Source organism: Arachis hypogaea, chromosome 5 (assembly GCF_003086295.3).
Source record: "Arachis hypogaea cultivar Tifrunner chromosome 5, arahy.Tifrunner.gnm2.J5K5, whole genome shotgun sequence".
Lineage (NCBI taxonomy): Eukaryota > Viridiplantae > Streptophyta > Magnoliopsida > Fabales > Fabaceae > Arachis > Arachis hypogaea.
This window is the reverse complement of record NC_092040.1, coordinates 40291351-40306507: the sequence shown is the minus strand read 5'-3', so window position 1 is coordinate 40306507 and position 15157 is coordinate 40291351. Positions and strand designations below refer to the sequence as shown.

At 36.3% G+C, this 15157-nt stretch overlaps 3 protein-coding genes across 4 annotated transcripts; 1 reads left to right on the top strand and 2 right to left on the bottom strand.

Moving 5' to 3' along the window:
• The first annotated feature begins 1453 nt into the window (after positions 1–1453).
• LOC112801409 (GDSL esterase/lipase At4g10955) lies at positions 1454–4793 on the top strand. 2 transcript variants are annotated; one of them, XM_025844116.3, is made up of 3 exons: positions 1454–1764; positions 2072–2186; positions 2451–3602. In XM_025844116.3, exons 2-3 carry the CDS (start codon positions 2125–2127, stop codon positions 3415–3417), a joined length of 1029 nt encoding a protein of 342 aa, XP_025699901.1. In that variant the 5' UTR covers positions 1454–1764; positions 2072–2124; the 3' UTR covers positions 3418–3602. The 2 variants fall into 2 exon arrangements, with proteins under 2 accessions (XP_025699901.1, XP_025699900.1); XM_025844115.3 differs by having other exon boundaries at positions 1564–1873; positions 2451–4793.
• Positions 4794–6784: 1991 nt separating this feature from the next.
• LOC112801408 (uncharacterized) lies at positions 6785–8212 on the bottom strand. Its single transcript, XM_025844114.3, has one exon. It carries the CDS (start codon positions 7501–7503, stop codon positions 6895–6897), a length of 609 nt encoding a protein of 202 aa, XP_025699899.1. The 5' UTR covers positions 7504–8212; the 3' UTR covers positions 6785–6894.
• Positions 8213–9939: 1727 nt separating this feature from the next.
• Positions 9940–13041, bottom strand: LOC112801406 (phosphatidylinositol 4-kinase gamma 2). The gene is made up of 2 exons (XM_025844111.3): positions 10985–13041; positions 9940–10766 (listed from the first exon to the last, which is right to left on the bottom strand). The coding sequence occupies exons 1-2, from the start codon at positions 12308–12310 to the stop codon at positions 10389–10391; spliced, it is 1704 nt and encodes a 567-aa protein (XP_025699896.1). The 5' UTR covers positions 12311–13041; the 3' UTR covers positions 9940–10388.
• Between the last annotated feature and the right edge of the window lie 2116 nt (positions 13042–15157).

The following is a 15157-nucleotide window of genomic DNA, read 5'->3' as shown; positions in this document are numbered from 1 at the left end:
CTTCCTCGCTAGTCGTTCCGTCGCGACCTTCGGCGAGGCAACAATTGTGGCATGTGGCGTTCTCTTTGGTGGCGTGATGCACATCACGACCCTCGGTGGGAAAACAACAACGAACTTATGGCAGTCTCCTCGGTGGCGTGATGTGCGACCTCCTTAGTGTGATGTGTGACCTTCTTCTGCTTCTAAACAAGTGTGTGTTGCGGCGGGTGGTGGTGGAAGGTTGAACGATAGCACTACAATGGCGTGGGTGGTGCGTCCTCAGCGGTTGCAGCTCTGGAGAAAGTAAGAGTGATAAGGGTTTGTGGTTGTGTTTTTAACTATGAATGGGAGAAAAAGTGAAATTAAGGTAACTCTTTTAAGTGTTGTCTCATACTAAAAAAAAAAATTAGCTAACATGTACCGTAATCTTACCACCAGTGGAAAGTTTTAAATATTTTCAATTAATGAATACAAAACAAATGAATTGGAAACTTAAATTTTTTATATTTTCAATGAAAATCTTCTTGTTTTATAATCTTAACATGCGTTTTAAGATAGCGTTTGTTTTGTGGTATTGAGACGGAGATTGAGGAACTGGGACTTAATATCATGTTTGTTGGCCCATTGGCTAGTACTAAAATTTCAGTCATCGTCCCAAAATTTTAGTATTTGAGTACCTCCAAAAAATGGAGACACAGGAAACTGAAACTTTAATAACTTTTTTTCCCCTCGAATGTCCTCATTCAATTTTATTTTTCAAATTTATTCTTCACCCTCAACTTCATCCCACCTCTTACTCCACCACCACACTTTTGCCACCACCAACAACAGTGTCGACAGCAGCAACAACAATCTCATCAATTAGATTCAACAACAACAATAATACCAAAAACAAGAACAATCTCATAAAAAAACAACAATTTTAGAATAGAAAAAAGAAGAATAGTGAGATATAGAGGTGACACGACGGAGTGGAACTGTAATAGAGACGACGCGATGAGCACAAAGAATAGAGACGACACGAAAGACCATTGACAAGCATAGGAAACAGAGGCGCAATAGATTCGACCCCAAGTGTAAGATCGGCTACGGCGGGTTTGGCTCCATCTACCTCGCAGACACTGACAAAAGAGCTTGATAGTTTTGGCCGAGCGAGTAACCAAGAGAGAGAGAGAGCAGAGAGGGAGAGGCAGAGGCAAAGCAAGCAGAAAGCAGATAGGGGAAGAGAAAAGGAGAAGGGGGTAGGTGGGTTTAGGATTTTTATTTTTTTAATTAATAAAAATATTTTAGTCATTTCAAATATTTTAGTTTCTACTTTTATCTCAAATCAAACAAGATATTAAGACATAATTTAATCTTATACACTTTATACCAAACACAATACTATAATTTATTTCAGTCTTCTAGTCTTTATTTCTCATTCTCGGTCTTTCTTTCAAATGCTACATATAAGCACAGATAGATAACGAACAAAAAAAAATCACATTAACAAAGAATCCTTAAAAAACAAAAAAAAAACAAAAAAGAAGAGGAGGAAACAGATGATGGTATATTTATTTATTATGAATTTATTATAGTAGAGGCAACTAGGTGGAAAATGGAAATGATTGGTTAAGGGGTCGCATCGGAAAGCAACCGGAGTACCACGGCTAATCAACCACCATTTACCAGTCACCAAATACCAATAATTCTTAAATACTAAACAACACTGTATCGCTTCCATTTTAAGCTCACCCACCTCAGCATTCAGCTTCTGCATCTCTTCATTCTCATTCTATTGTTTAGGTATCGTATCAATCTTATTTCCATTCACTCCCTGCAATTTGGTTTTCTTACTGTTACAGATGCAATGTAACTCGATCTCTACTTTGCATTTTGCAAGTTGACTTTGTCGGTGAGTTGAATAATTGTTGATATGCAATGTATTGAGAATAATGCGAGCAAATTAATTATTATTTTTTGTTGAAAATTGAAATTATTCATCATGAGAAACCTTTTATTTACCTGTACTGGTTCATCGTTTATAGGGTAGATTTCACAGACTGATAGTAATGACTGACAATTGATCCATTTACCTTTCCTCTTTGCATAGATGCTAATAACTAAGGAAGACATCTGCGGAGTTAGGGTGTTTCTGTTACTGTAATGGCCTCTGAGAGGGAAAGTTTTGACCTCTCTGGACCCTTATATCTAACGCATGTTGACTGGTAAGTTCTTCCAAACAATCATTGTTTATTCATCATGTTTCTTATGCTTAATAAATCTGTGTATCAGTTTCCTTGATTATGCTTTACAGTATATGTTCTCTGCAATATATAAGGAAAATTGATGTGTTTCCATTGCTATCTTTCTCTTCAATATTGAAATACTTGTTGACTAAAGATATAGTCTGCATTCAAAATGTTTAATCTGGGGAGTACTTTCTTTTTGGCTAATAGCCTAATAGACAAGGAGATTTTTATTACATTCAGGGATAATCCGAATCATCGAAAGTCAGTTGCTGCTAGTTTGGTCCAAGGTGTTTATGTGCTAGAAAAGGATAGACAAGATCGACGCGAAGGGACAGATGCTCTAGCATCGCCTTGGTGGGTTTTCTTCAACTTTCAGTTACTCCACAAACTTGTGGATGATGTTGATTCCTCTATTTTTGGTGCAATCTATGAGTTCAAGCCTCCATCAACTTACTGCAATGTCACTCTTCATAGAAGTCCACACTATGTCATTGCCTTCAGGGGAACCATAACGAAGGCAGACTCAGTTTCGCGTGATATTGAGCTGGATATGCATTTTGTGCGAAATGGTCTTCATCAAACTTCGCGCTATGAAATAGCTATCCAAGCTGTTCGAAACATGATAGCTACTGTTGGTGATTCAGGTATCTGGTTGGCTGGTCACTCTTTAGGATCGGCAGTGTCATTGCTTTGTGGGAAAACCATGGCCAAGAGTGGGAATTTCATTGAATCATTTCTTTTCAACCCTCCATATGTGTCTGCTCCAATTGAGAGAATAAAGGATAAGAAAGTGAAGCATGGGCTTAGAATTGCTGGCAGTGTGATAACAGCTGGACTCACCCTTGCTGTGAAAGCTAAGCAGAAGAAGAGTTTGTCATCTGATCCTTTTGCTGCTTTCTCTGCTTGGGTTCCATGCTTGTTTGTGAATCCATCAGATCATATATGCTCTGAGTATATTGGATACTTTGAACATAGAAAAAAAATGGAGGAGATTGGTGCAGGGAGCATTGAGAGGTTAGCCACACAAAACTCCCTTGGGTGTCTGCTGATGGGTGCATTTGGGAAGGAATCTGAACCACTGCACCTCATTCCTTCTGCTTCTGTTACAGTGAATTTGACTCCTTCAAGAGATTTCAAAGATGCTCATGGGATTCACCAGTGGTGGAAACCTCACTTGCACCTTCAATCCAAACTCTACAAATACTAATACTACTTTCTAGTTGCAACTTTTATCTTTTTGGTTTTCCATGTGATGCGAGGTTAAATGGATATCAAGCACATATCACGCTGTTAATTATTAGTTATTGGACATTGTAGATAAACAGTATTGTTTATTTTTAGGAATTGTTAGCTTTCCGGAATCAAATCTCAGCTTGGTTATGTTTATTATTATACCTTATTCCTTTATGCATTGAGTAATTATGTATACAGATCGGCACAACTTATTCTTTGTTATTCAGGTATTCCTGATAGGATACATTTACAGTATCTCAAGTTAGACTATTTTGCAAATGAAACACAATTTCACAATCCAAATACCAAACTCATCAATTTTATCCTCAATTTTCACCGTTTGTCGGTTGTTATGTAATGGAAATCACCTTACTACAATTTTGAGTCACTTTCATCTTAAGCAAAAATGCTTAATTCGTTTCCAATTTTTCAACAACTCATTCTCCATCAGGCCCACAGGCCATAGGCCCAATCATAAATCATCAGCCACAGATACAAAATGACACATGGGCCAGGCTAAAAAGGCCAGGTCGCACCATAAGCTAACGTGTTCCTCACCGTATATACAGCCTTCCCCTTCTGTGCTTATCCGATTGCAGAGTGTCCCCCATTCGCAGTTTGACACGCATCCATCCATAGACTTTAATACCGGGATGCTAAACCAACGTTTTACATGGAATCCCCAAACTACCCTCACCGCCTTCACATATATAAATAAATAAAATGGTCAGGTGATCAATGTTCAAGTGTGAAAAGGGAAAACAGTGAGAATGAAGGACGCCGGAAAGAGTCACAAGGCGAATGGGAAGCTGTCCTCGGAGGCGAGGAGAGACCGGAAATCGGCGACGGGAATCAGCGGATCGCCCAAGAAGGGAGGCCACGGCGGAAAGTTCACGTGGATCGGCGGCCAAGGCTACTCGCACGTCGAGATTGGCCCGGAGGTTCTGGATGCGAAGGATCCAAACTTCGACGATCCGGAGGACGTCGCCGCCGTGTGATCGGCAACGTCGTGGCGCCTCAGCTGAGTCGGCAACGTCGACGGTGGTCAGATCTGTAAATATCAACTTGATCCGTGGAAAATTAGAAATAAAATGAAACGTTCGAATGGGTTTCGTGATCGGATTATTGATATTCTATGTCTGAGTTTGTGGTGGGAGTAACCATGATTTGTGTTATTGTAAATATTTATGGCGAATTCCATTAATGAAATTGTAGTGTAGTACCAGCATCAGTGTCAGTTTCAGTCACTAGTATTGAGCTGTTTCGTTTTCAGTTTATAAATATTGCAAAGTGTCTGCAGTGGTTTATATAGTTTTATAAATGTTACAAACAAATATCAAGTTTTAGAAAGTTGTAATCTGTTAATAATAATTTTAAATCATTTTAATTTCATATTATTATTTTTACTAAAACACTCTTCTAATTTAATGAAATAAAAATATTTTGTTATTTAATTTTATAAAAAGATTTAAATAGTCTTTTTGAAAAAACAATTATTTATATTTGCAAATTTTGTAAACACTAACAAAAATATCTATTAAACTAATATTATATCTATAGAAATAGATTTTATGTGATAAAAGTACTAAAATTTTAATTTTTTTAATTTTTTAATAAAATTTTTAAGTAAAATGCAAAAAATTCGTGTGTTTTAAATTTTTAATTATAAATGGATATAATAAATCTCTATTTCAGTTACAGAATGATTCACATGATCAATTATAATTAAATGTGGATCAAAAATGAAGAATGAAGGACGTGTAGGTAGTAAGTCCTAAATGTAGCTCAATAAAATTAAATAATGTCAATATGAAAAGTTTGAATTATTTTTGCTTAATTTTCATTGATTACTAAATATTTTTGCCAATTTAATAGACCACTTAATATTTTATTTGGTGTCTAAAACGCCACTTAATATTGATGGATACAAGTAGTATAACAACAATTTAATATATCAGTCAAATAATAATAATAATAATAATAATAATAATAATAATAATAATAATAATAATAATAATTCAATTAAAAATGAATATAATAATTTTTTTTATTGAATTTAGAAATTTATTAGATTATAGTATTGAAATATAAATTTTTTATAATTTAATTTAATTTAATTTTTGTTGTATAATTGTTAAAAAAGATATTAATAATTTGAATAAATTAGTGTATAAATAATTATGAATAATTAGTTATTTTATAATATATTTAAAAATTTAAATTAAAAATAAGATAAGATAAATTTTTGATAAGATAAGATTTAATAAGATAAATTTTTGATAAGATAAACTCATACTATATATATATATATATGTATAACAATAGTACTCTAAATACAATTTTTTGTGAGCAATGATTAATTTTTGCTGAATGCGCATAGCACCTTGGTACTATTAGAGGAAGAAAAGTTTTTATCGATAATTAAAGGTCTTCAGGTATTTTCTATTTTGTATCTAATTTATATTGTTTGGTTAGAATTTTAGAATTTACTTTATTACTTTGCTCTATTATGAATACATTATATTCCTTCCTCCTAGTCAGTAATCAGTGTTCAAAGTGTGAAAAACGAAAACAGTGAGAATGAAGTATGCTGGAAAGAACCCCAAAGCGATGGTCTCCGGAAGGAACCGCAAGGCATATAAGAGACTGCTTTTAGAGACGAAGAAAAGCCGGGAATCGACCAGCGGACTCAGCAGATCGTCCAAGAAGGGAGGCCACGGCGGAAAGTTCACGTGGATCGGCCAAGACTACTGGCAGATGGAGATTGGCCCGGTGGCTCTGGATGCCAATGATCCAAACTTCGACGATCCGAGGACGTATGATCGGAACGTCGGATGCGTTTTGTAATTATCTTTCAGTGTCACTGTTTATGCTTTCTATTAAACTTAATCTAGTTTAACCTACCATTTGATATTACTTTTATTATTGATGTAATTTAACACTAAGGTGTCTTTTTTTTTGGTTTCCCACGGTATCCCCCAGCCCGGCAGGACAAGGACTAATCCGCCGCAGTACTGAGCTCCATTTAAGGGTTTGCCGCTGGCCAATGGGTTGCTGCAACACTAAGGTGTCTTTAGTTTAACGGTTCGAGCATCAAACACTAAATAGTAATACGCGGTTTAGTTTTTTTTTTTTTCAAAATTTCAATTATTTTTCTAAAAACAAAGATGATTCTGCTGCTACCTTTCAATTCATGTTTACATAAAGTTAAAAATCTTAATTTTTAGGTTCCTTTTACATTAACATTAACTCATTTTTTATTAAAATTTATTTTATAAAATTAATTTTATATAATTTTTTGTTTACAAATTTTAATCTAGATTGTTTAGCTTTTCGGTAGGTTTAAGCTAAGTTAGCCTTTCGCTTCAATTAAAATAGTAACAAATTTTAAATTTAGAAGATGCAGCATCTACAATTACAAAAGAAAAGTGAAAGGAAGAAAGAATTAATTTTAGCAATGAAAACCTATGATGGATCCATCGGTGACTAAAACTGCAATTCTGCAACGAGTCTTGGCTTCCACGTGATGGCTGAAGAGGTGCAGAACCCTCACGCGCCCAGCCATCGAAATCCTCGACTCCATTTCCAACGCGGGGCCCACTCTACCAATGACGCCGCCACTAGAGACGGCGGCGGGACCCACGCTCAGCGCCTGAGATGAAGGTGACAAGGGGAAAGACTGCACGTGGAAGGTGGCGGCCATGTACTTTGTGGTTTGGGCTTCGATGGTGCCGGCGGGGATGAACATGAAGCCGACCTGGTTGCCGGAGTAGAGGAGCTGGAGGGAGCTGTCGTAGTGGGAGAAGGTAGCGCGGTTGGGGTTGGTGACGGAGGCGTACTGTGAGAAGGTGAAGTTGGCGGTGGCGTTGGAGGCGGAGAAGGAGAAGGAGGGGAGCTGGACGGCGCTGACGGCGATCTTGGGATCCTGAGGCCTGAAGAGTATGAAGTAAACAAGAAAGATGGCGATGAGGATGAAGATCAAGAAGATGGTGGCCACCAAACAAGACGCTAGGTTGGTGCCCCCTGACGGTGGCGGCCTTTGCGGCTTCGCAATCATCATGACTGGTGGCGGTTCCGGTGGAGTGGAGTGGAGTGAAGTGAAGGGAACTAAACAGGATAAGTAGATCTCTAATGAATGAATGGTAATTTTACTAATTTATGTTGGAAGCATGTGGATTTGTTATGATATGGAGGGGATCTTGTCTGTTACCTGTTAATTACCTATATGTCAGTAAAATTTCTCTCTCTGTATTTTTCTCTTTCTCTTTTCACAGTGATGTGCGTTACAGCTACACGAAATTATGGTCCGCTAAGAGCCTAAGATAGTGCTGTTGCTTCTTACTCTTGCCCCCTATGTGATGTCGTTTGGAACTTTGGGTCCCCATCTGTCATGTTTTTTTATGGCTCTATCTGTGTTCTTTTAGTACGCTGTGCATATTGAGATCTCAATTCAACAAGATGCAAACATCTCGTCGTTCTGCGACTGCGTTTCATAAAAGAAGATGCTATTTTTTTTTTTTTCTGGGGCTTGATAAAAGAAGATGCTGAATTGAGAATTCCTCTTTTTTGGAATTGCTGGATTGAGAATTTTAGATAATAGATATCTCAACAAGCCCTTTTTTTTGTCGTGGGTAGAATTGGCTAGGGCAACCCAGCCCGAAACTACCCGAAGCCCACCCACCCGGATCCATCACTTGGAGCATCATCTTCTTCGAGCGCACTTTTTTTTTGTTGGTCACAAAGTCACTATACAAGTTTAATTTCTTTTCTAACAATCATGTGTCAATTGGTTTTCGTTATTTCTGGACTTAATTATTGATATCTATATGGGTCACCACTTGGATCAGCAGCCCATTTATCTTTCTTGGTGTAAACTTGGCCCAACCAATTATATTTTCTGATATAAAGAAAAAGATCTAAGGCAAGTTAACAATCGGATGGAGTGTGAAGCACGGATTCGCTCATGGTGCTGGCGTATTTGTGTTGGACGCGAATTCGACGTCGACACACGGTAGATTCGTCAAACAAGCGTATCAGTGGCGTGTCTTTTTGCGGTGCAGAATTTTGGTGAAGCGGTCACGAATTCAAACGAGTCCGACCCGATTCAGATGACGAATCTTTCTGTTGGGCTGCAAATTTGCAATTAATTTTGTGATTTTATGCCCAATTAACCGATTTTCTCTTTTTAATTTAAAATATTTTAAAATAAAAACAAATCAAAATTTAAATTTAAAATAAAATAATTAATAAATCAAAACTTAAATCTACTTATCATTTGTTTTTGGTGGCTTACTTACTCACTAGTTTAGCCGTTTTTGGTTCTCTGCATTATATTGAAGAACAAGAAGAAGAATAGAAGATAGAGAGGATGATGGACTTAAAGTTGTGGTGCTTGCGTATCATGGACTTGGAGGAGAAGAAATTGATACATTTTCTATTAGCGAGATGGCAAGAGTAGATTAAAGTTTTTTATTTTTTTTTAATAATTACATAATTTTAAGACTTTTTTATTTACTCTTATATTTACAATAATATATTTTATTAATTAAATATATTATTTAAATTTTAATTCACAACATTCCTAAACGTGTCGTATCCAATTTTTTTATAAAAAGAACGTATCGACGTATTCGTATCGTGTCGTATCGGTGCTTCCTTTTGTCAACCTTTGTCTTTGAAGGTATTTTTTGTTGTTTTAATCTTTTCAGAATTTAGCACCAAAATCTTTTTGAGATTCATTTTAATGGTTATTAAAAATAAAGGATAAATATTTGTACTTGGTAGTTGGTACCATCTGCTGCATCATAGATTTCGATCTTTAGTCCCATACATAATATCCCAAGCATTTCTACAATACCCTGCTGGTCCCTGCCAATAATCTCATTCATATACTAGTATGTATGACAGCAATGAGAAACTAGAGTATACTAAGCTCCATATTGCAGCTTTAACAAAACTCGGACAATGTTTACATAGCCGCCTAGCCAGTCCCAAGCCCGAAAAAACAAGGAAGGTTGTTCAGTGTGTGACTGCCAACGTAAAACAATGTTGCATCCCAATGGATTGTCCCGACGCAGTGACGTCTTTGAAGCCATGTTGGGTTATGTTAGGCCTGCGACAGTCAATGCAAAACAATGATAGCTTTATTCATATAGCCGACCTCACTTAGTCGAGAAAGACTTTGTTAAGTAACTAAGTATTGCAGCTTTAACAAAATCTTCAAGCCAAAATGAGTTCCTGCAATGCAGCCCTCTGCACTATTTTTCTATTTCTATGCAAACAGAAAATTTAGCTACCACTACCAAGCACTTGTTTTACTTTCTATTCACAAAGACCAGCCTTATAGTCTTTAGCCAATCCACTAAGTTCCTTGAAAATCTTAGATCCCAAACCGATTTCAGTCTTGCAGTTATAATATGTTTTGAATCATGATCAGACCATGACATACATGATCACAACTGAATGGTAAAGAACAGAAGGTTACACAAAAAAGAAATTACAAAAAGGTCTGTGTTGTAGTATATAATTGAATATATTACATGATAACGTTAATATTTTCATGCAAATCGCATGAAATTCAACAAGTTTCCTTTTTTTTTCTTCTCTTCCATCAATACAAAAAATAGAAAGGAAATTTAAATTTCCAAATGGCACCTGCTTACTTACCTAGGTGCACAATTAATGAACACCTAACAAAAGACACTTATGTACAGAATACAAGGCCAAGACAGATCCAACTCTTGTGTCAGCCTCCATGAAAAACCTACAATATGTTAAATTTCTGTAGAAGACAGACTCTTCTTATTCAGACCTTTAACTTCTGCTCAAAATGACAATACAATCCTGAAAGAAAAATATGGACTACTCATTCACTCAATCCATGCACGTCCATATTTATATATATATCCTTATATACGCATATGTATATATGACTCAGAAAAAAGCCTATTTTGAAAGCTTATCGAGCCAGGAATCCATGATCTTCGAGACAGATTCAAGAAATGCAGATTCCTCCATGCCAGGTAACAATGATTCCTGTGCCTCATAAACAATCTTCTCAATCGCTGATTCTTGCTTGAAATTTTGCCTGCACATGATGCTTCCAATGTCATAAGGAGTGAGACCTCTCTCAACCCCTTTCTTCAATAACATTGTGGAGACGCGGAGTATACGTGCACACTCAACTGGAACATCCCACCCATAATATTTCAGAAGTTCTATATCTTTCTCAGCATCCAGGGACCTAATATAATCAACTGTATCAGCAGAGTAAGGTTGGCGTGCTTGGGGCCAGTATAGCCAATCAAATGTGCAATCTTCAAACTGCATATAGAACAAATAAAAAACAGGTAAGCCCTGATATTCAACTAAGGTTAATAAGAATCATCTTAATTTCAACAGGCCAATACTTTTTTCTACCAATGCAACACCCAATTTCAAGCCTGCATAGATAACACATTTATCCACATTCACCAATTTTACATATACTAATCAGATATGCAGACAAAAGATATCAATGCACAGAAAGTGAAATTGCTTACTTGTTCCGGTAGACAGTAGCCGTGATCAATAGGAATGAGAGAAATGTGGCCACCTGCCTCCTTCTTGAACAAAATGTTCCCAGCATGCCTATCTGCATTGGCCATTCTTATATCAAGAAGAGTAATCTTATGTACCTCCTCCACTGGAAAAGCACCGGGTCCAATGTCCTCGCAGTTGCCATCATTGTTCATGTACATCTGCAATGACCCCATCTTGACATGCTTGGCTGAGCAAGCATATCCATCTGGGTGATTAAATGCTTCATGCAAACACCTGACCATAGCAGTAGGTGGAACACCAGCAAAGCCTACAGCCTCACCAGACACCAAACGCGGCCCGGCCCTTGGATGATCCAATACATATGCAGCGACTTCTCTCACGGCGCCTTCCCCCACCTTTGTCCCTCTTTTCAACCCTTCGCCGTTTGACGAAAGTGGCAGGCCTTGAGGATTGTTCACGGCCATTGGCTCCTCATCAATTGGCTTAAACACAGAAACATATTCCATCCCTGATGAATCTTGCATGAGGTAAGCACCACCTGTGCCCTCAGAAGACCTAATAGGATTATGTTTATTCTTCAAACCATCAAATGTGGAGTTGATCATGTCCCAAAGGAAAGGGAAAAAATTGATCTTAGGATTCACAATAACTGGTTCCAACAAAAAATCTACACCAGGTGGAGGAATCTTAGTTGCTTGATTAGTATTCTCTCCATCTACACATGGTGCAGTTGCAGCCTCAACAGAAAGCTCCAAATCCTTTTGAACTGGTGTGGCCTTAACCTGTGCTGATGATTTCTTAACTATCAAATGAATCACATCATCATCACTCTTGCATATGTCATGGAATAGCTTTTGATCATCAAGCTTTTCCCCATCACAGAAAAATTCTTCATTTTCAATATCAATGGAGCCTTTCCCCTTCTTCTTAATATGCTGCTTGAGGTACGCAACATTCCTATGCCGATCGACACGAAACTCCACCTCCTTCTCAGTCGTGGTCCTTACAACAATGAAGATAAGATCAGAGAGACGAAGAACCAAATGAACAACATTCCCAGAAGTGACACCGTAATCCTTGATGAGTGAATCATTGCGGGCAAGCTCTCTGCCATTAGAGACAAGCTTTTGCTTCTTCCCTGAGACTCCAGTGCATGTTTGAATCCTCATTTTCACTGAAGAAATGGAATCTGACTCCAACACACGCATTGGAGTCATAACACCATCCACAGTGAGATATATCAATATGGATTCACCAGAGAGAGGTCCAAGCCAATGTGCCGATTCTTGCCGAATCGGACTCAAAGCAACATCAGCAGCTGACATCTTTCGAAGAGCAGGATCACCAACTTTTTTTTGTTTTTTTTTTTTTTGCTTTTAATTATTTTTCCCTTGATTCTAAAACTCAAGTTTTCTATGCAGATAGAAAAAACTTGAGTTCTCAAAAAGGGTACTAATTAGCGAAGTGATTCCATTAATTATGAGACAAAGAAGGCCTCCCAATCAAAACGATCGAAAAGACCCCCTCAAAAACCCTAAAACTTGAGGAAGAAAAAGAAGAAAAAAAGAAAAAAAGGATAATCAAATGATTCTTATTTTATTTTCAATGGAAAATATGTATTCACAGAAGGATACTTCATTTGCTGTATGAATAATAACAGACCAACTCAAACTAAAAAAATTGGGTGAAAGTGTATTGTGTTTGGGTTGGGATCACTCGAGAAAAAAAGCATGCGTGAAAATGCAGCGAGCGAGAATGGATTCTTACCAACGGAAAGAACCAAATGGGAATGTGCGAAAGGAGAGAGCTTAAATTGGAAGAGAAGGGAATAACCGAGAATAACCGAATAAGGAGGTTGCAGAGATTTGATTGATAATGGGTTTAGCGGTAGATTGAAACTAATTCGAGGTAGTAGAACCGATTTTGGTGGCGCTCTTCTCTGAGAGAGAAAGTTGAAGAAAAGTAACGGTATTTTAGTCGTTGCCTTTATTTATCAATACAAAAATTGGCTCCTTACTCCCTATAACGGGAACATTGCTTTCTTTCAGAGCAACACAAAGTAAATATTATTCTATTTTCTTTTCTACCAACCCCACAAGCACCAGGAGCGTTTCTATTTTTGGAGGAGTTTTTTTTTTTTTAAATAGAATATTATCTTATTTTAGAAAAAAATTAAAAATACACATAAGGTATTATAAACATTATTTATAAGATAAATATAAAATATTAGTTTCTGAAACTATATAAAGACTACTATTCATATGAAGTTTTTTATATAAAAATAATAGATGAAATAATTTAACATATTTAATTAAATTATTTAAGATAATATTTTAGCCACCAATTTGTGATCCATCACCACTGTATTCCATATTCTCTTCTAATTTCATTCCAAATCATCACCACCTAATCAGCTTTATTTAACTTTTATATAAATAAAATATATATTAAAAATAAATAAAATTACACATATATTTATATATATTATATGATGACTGATTTAGTAAATTTTTAGTGTAAAATTGTATTTTTTTTTTAAATAAATAAGAGACATGTAACACATGAACACTAACTACTAAACGTTAGTTAGGGAAATATGATAGTAAGTTCTTGTTAACTAATTTCATGGTTACGACTTATGAATGAGATAAATTAACTACACACAATATGTAACCACTAACCATAGTTGTCAGAACCGAACCGGTAATCGAACCGGTCAAGTCATTGGGTCACTGGATTATTGGTTCAACCGGTGGGTCACTAGTTGAACCGGTTGACTCGGTACTATGTAAATAAAAAATAAAAATAGTCAAAAGTCTAAAATTAAATTTTGAAAAATACATATTTTTACTAACATTTTAAGAATAATTAAGTCGAATTCTATAAATAACTAATACAAAAATAGACATATAATTAGTTCATACTACTATATAGTATCTTAATTAGACACAATAAGAATAACAATCTATGAATTATATCCAAAAAATAATTTCAAGGTCTAAATATTTTTGTATAATTAAATGATTATATAAATTAATTTTTTTCTTAGAATAAATAATTTTTATTTTATTTTTATATTCATTATTATTTTTTATTTTAAAATTAATTAATTTATACTTTAATTAAAAAATAATTAATTTAAAAAATATTGAGTTAAGTATTTTTATGTATATATATATATATATATATATATATATATATATATATATATATATATATATATGTATTAGTTATTAAAAGTTGAAATATATATTATAAAAAGCATTAGTAGTACTTAGGGGTGGCAAGCGGGGAAGCCCGCCCCGCCCCGCCCCGTCCCGCCAGAAGCCCGCCCTTTGGCGGGCTGGCTCGCCCCGCCCCGCCTAATTAGGCGGTCCTAGAATCCTAGCCCGCCCCACCTAACCGCGGGCTGGCGGGCTGGCGGGCTAAACCCGCCAAAACTCCTCTTTTTTTTTTACTATTAACTACTAAGTAATATATATAATTTCACAACCATATTAATAAATTTATAATTTCTAATGGCATAAAAAATTATATTTTTTATATTCACAAACATTAAAGTCTTTGTAATTATAAATATCTAATAAATATAATTATAAACCAAATTTTCATTCAAAATATAAGTATAAATATTCTCTCCAAAGCAAAATAAACATAATCCAAAACATAATTACAAATATTGTCTCCAAAATAACATAAACATAATTCAAAACACTCAATTTTTATCTTCATACTCTTGTAAGTTAGGTTGGGGGAAGTTAGGTTTTAGGAAAAAAATTGCAAAAATACCCCCTCACTAAAAAAAACCTTAGCCCGGCGGGGAAGCCCGCCCCGCCCCGCCAAAACCCACGGTTTAAGCGGTGCGGGTTAGGCGGGCTTTTGCTATTTGGCGGTCCCAATTTTCCAGCCCAGCCCGCCTTTTTTGGCGGGTTACGCGGGCCGGCCCGGCGGGTTTAGACCCGTTTGCCACCCCTAGTAGTACTAAAGAAATAGGTAGCGCAGTGGTTGTCAACTTGGTCTTCAATTCAGAAAACTCAAGTTTGACTCCTACTCTCTTCATTGTATTTTTTCAAATTTAACAACCCGCGTGCTGACGTCAGCGTGACGTCATCGACGCGCAGGTTGACCGTTGACTGGACCGGTTCGGTTCTGATCCGTATCGGGTTTGATCG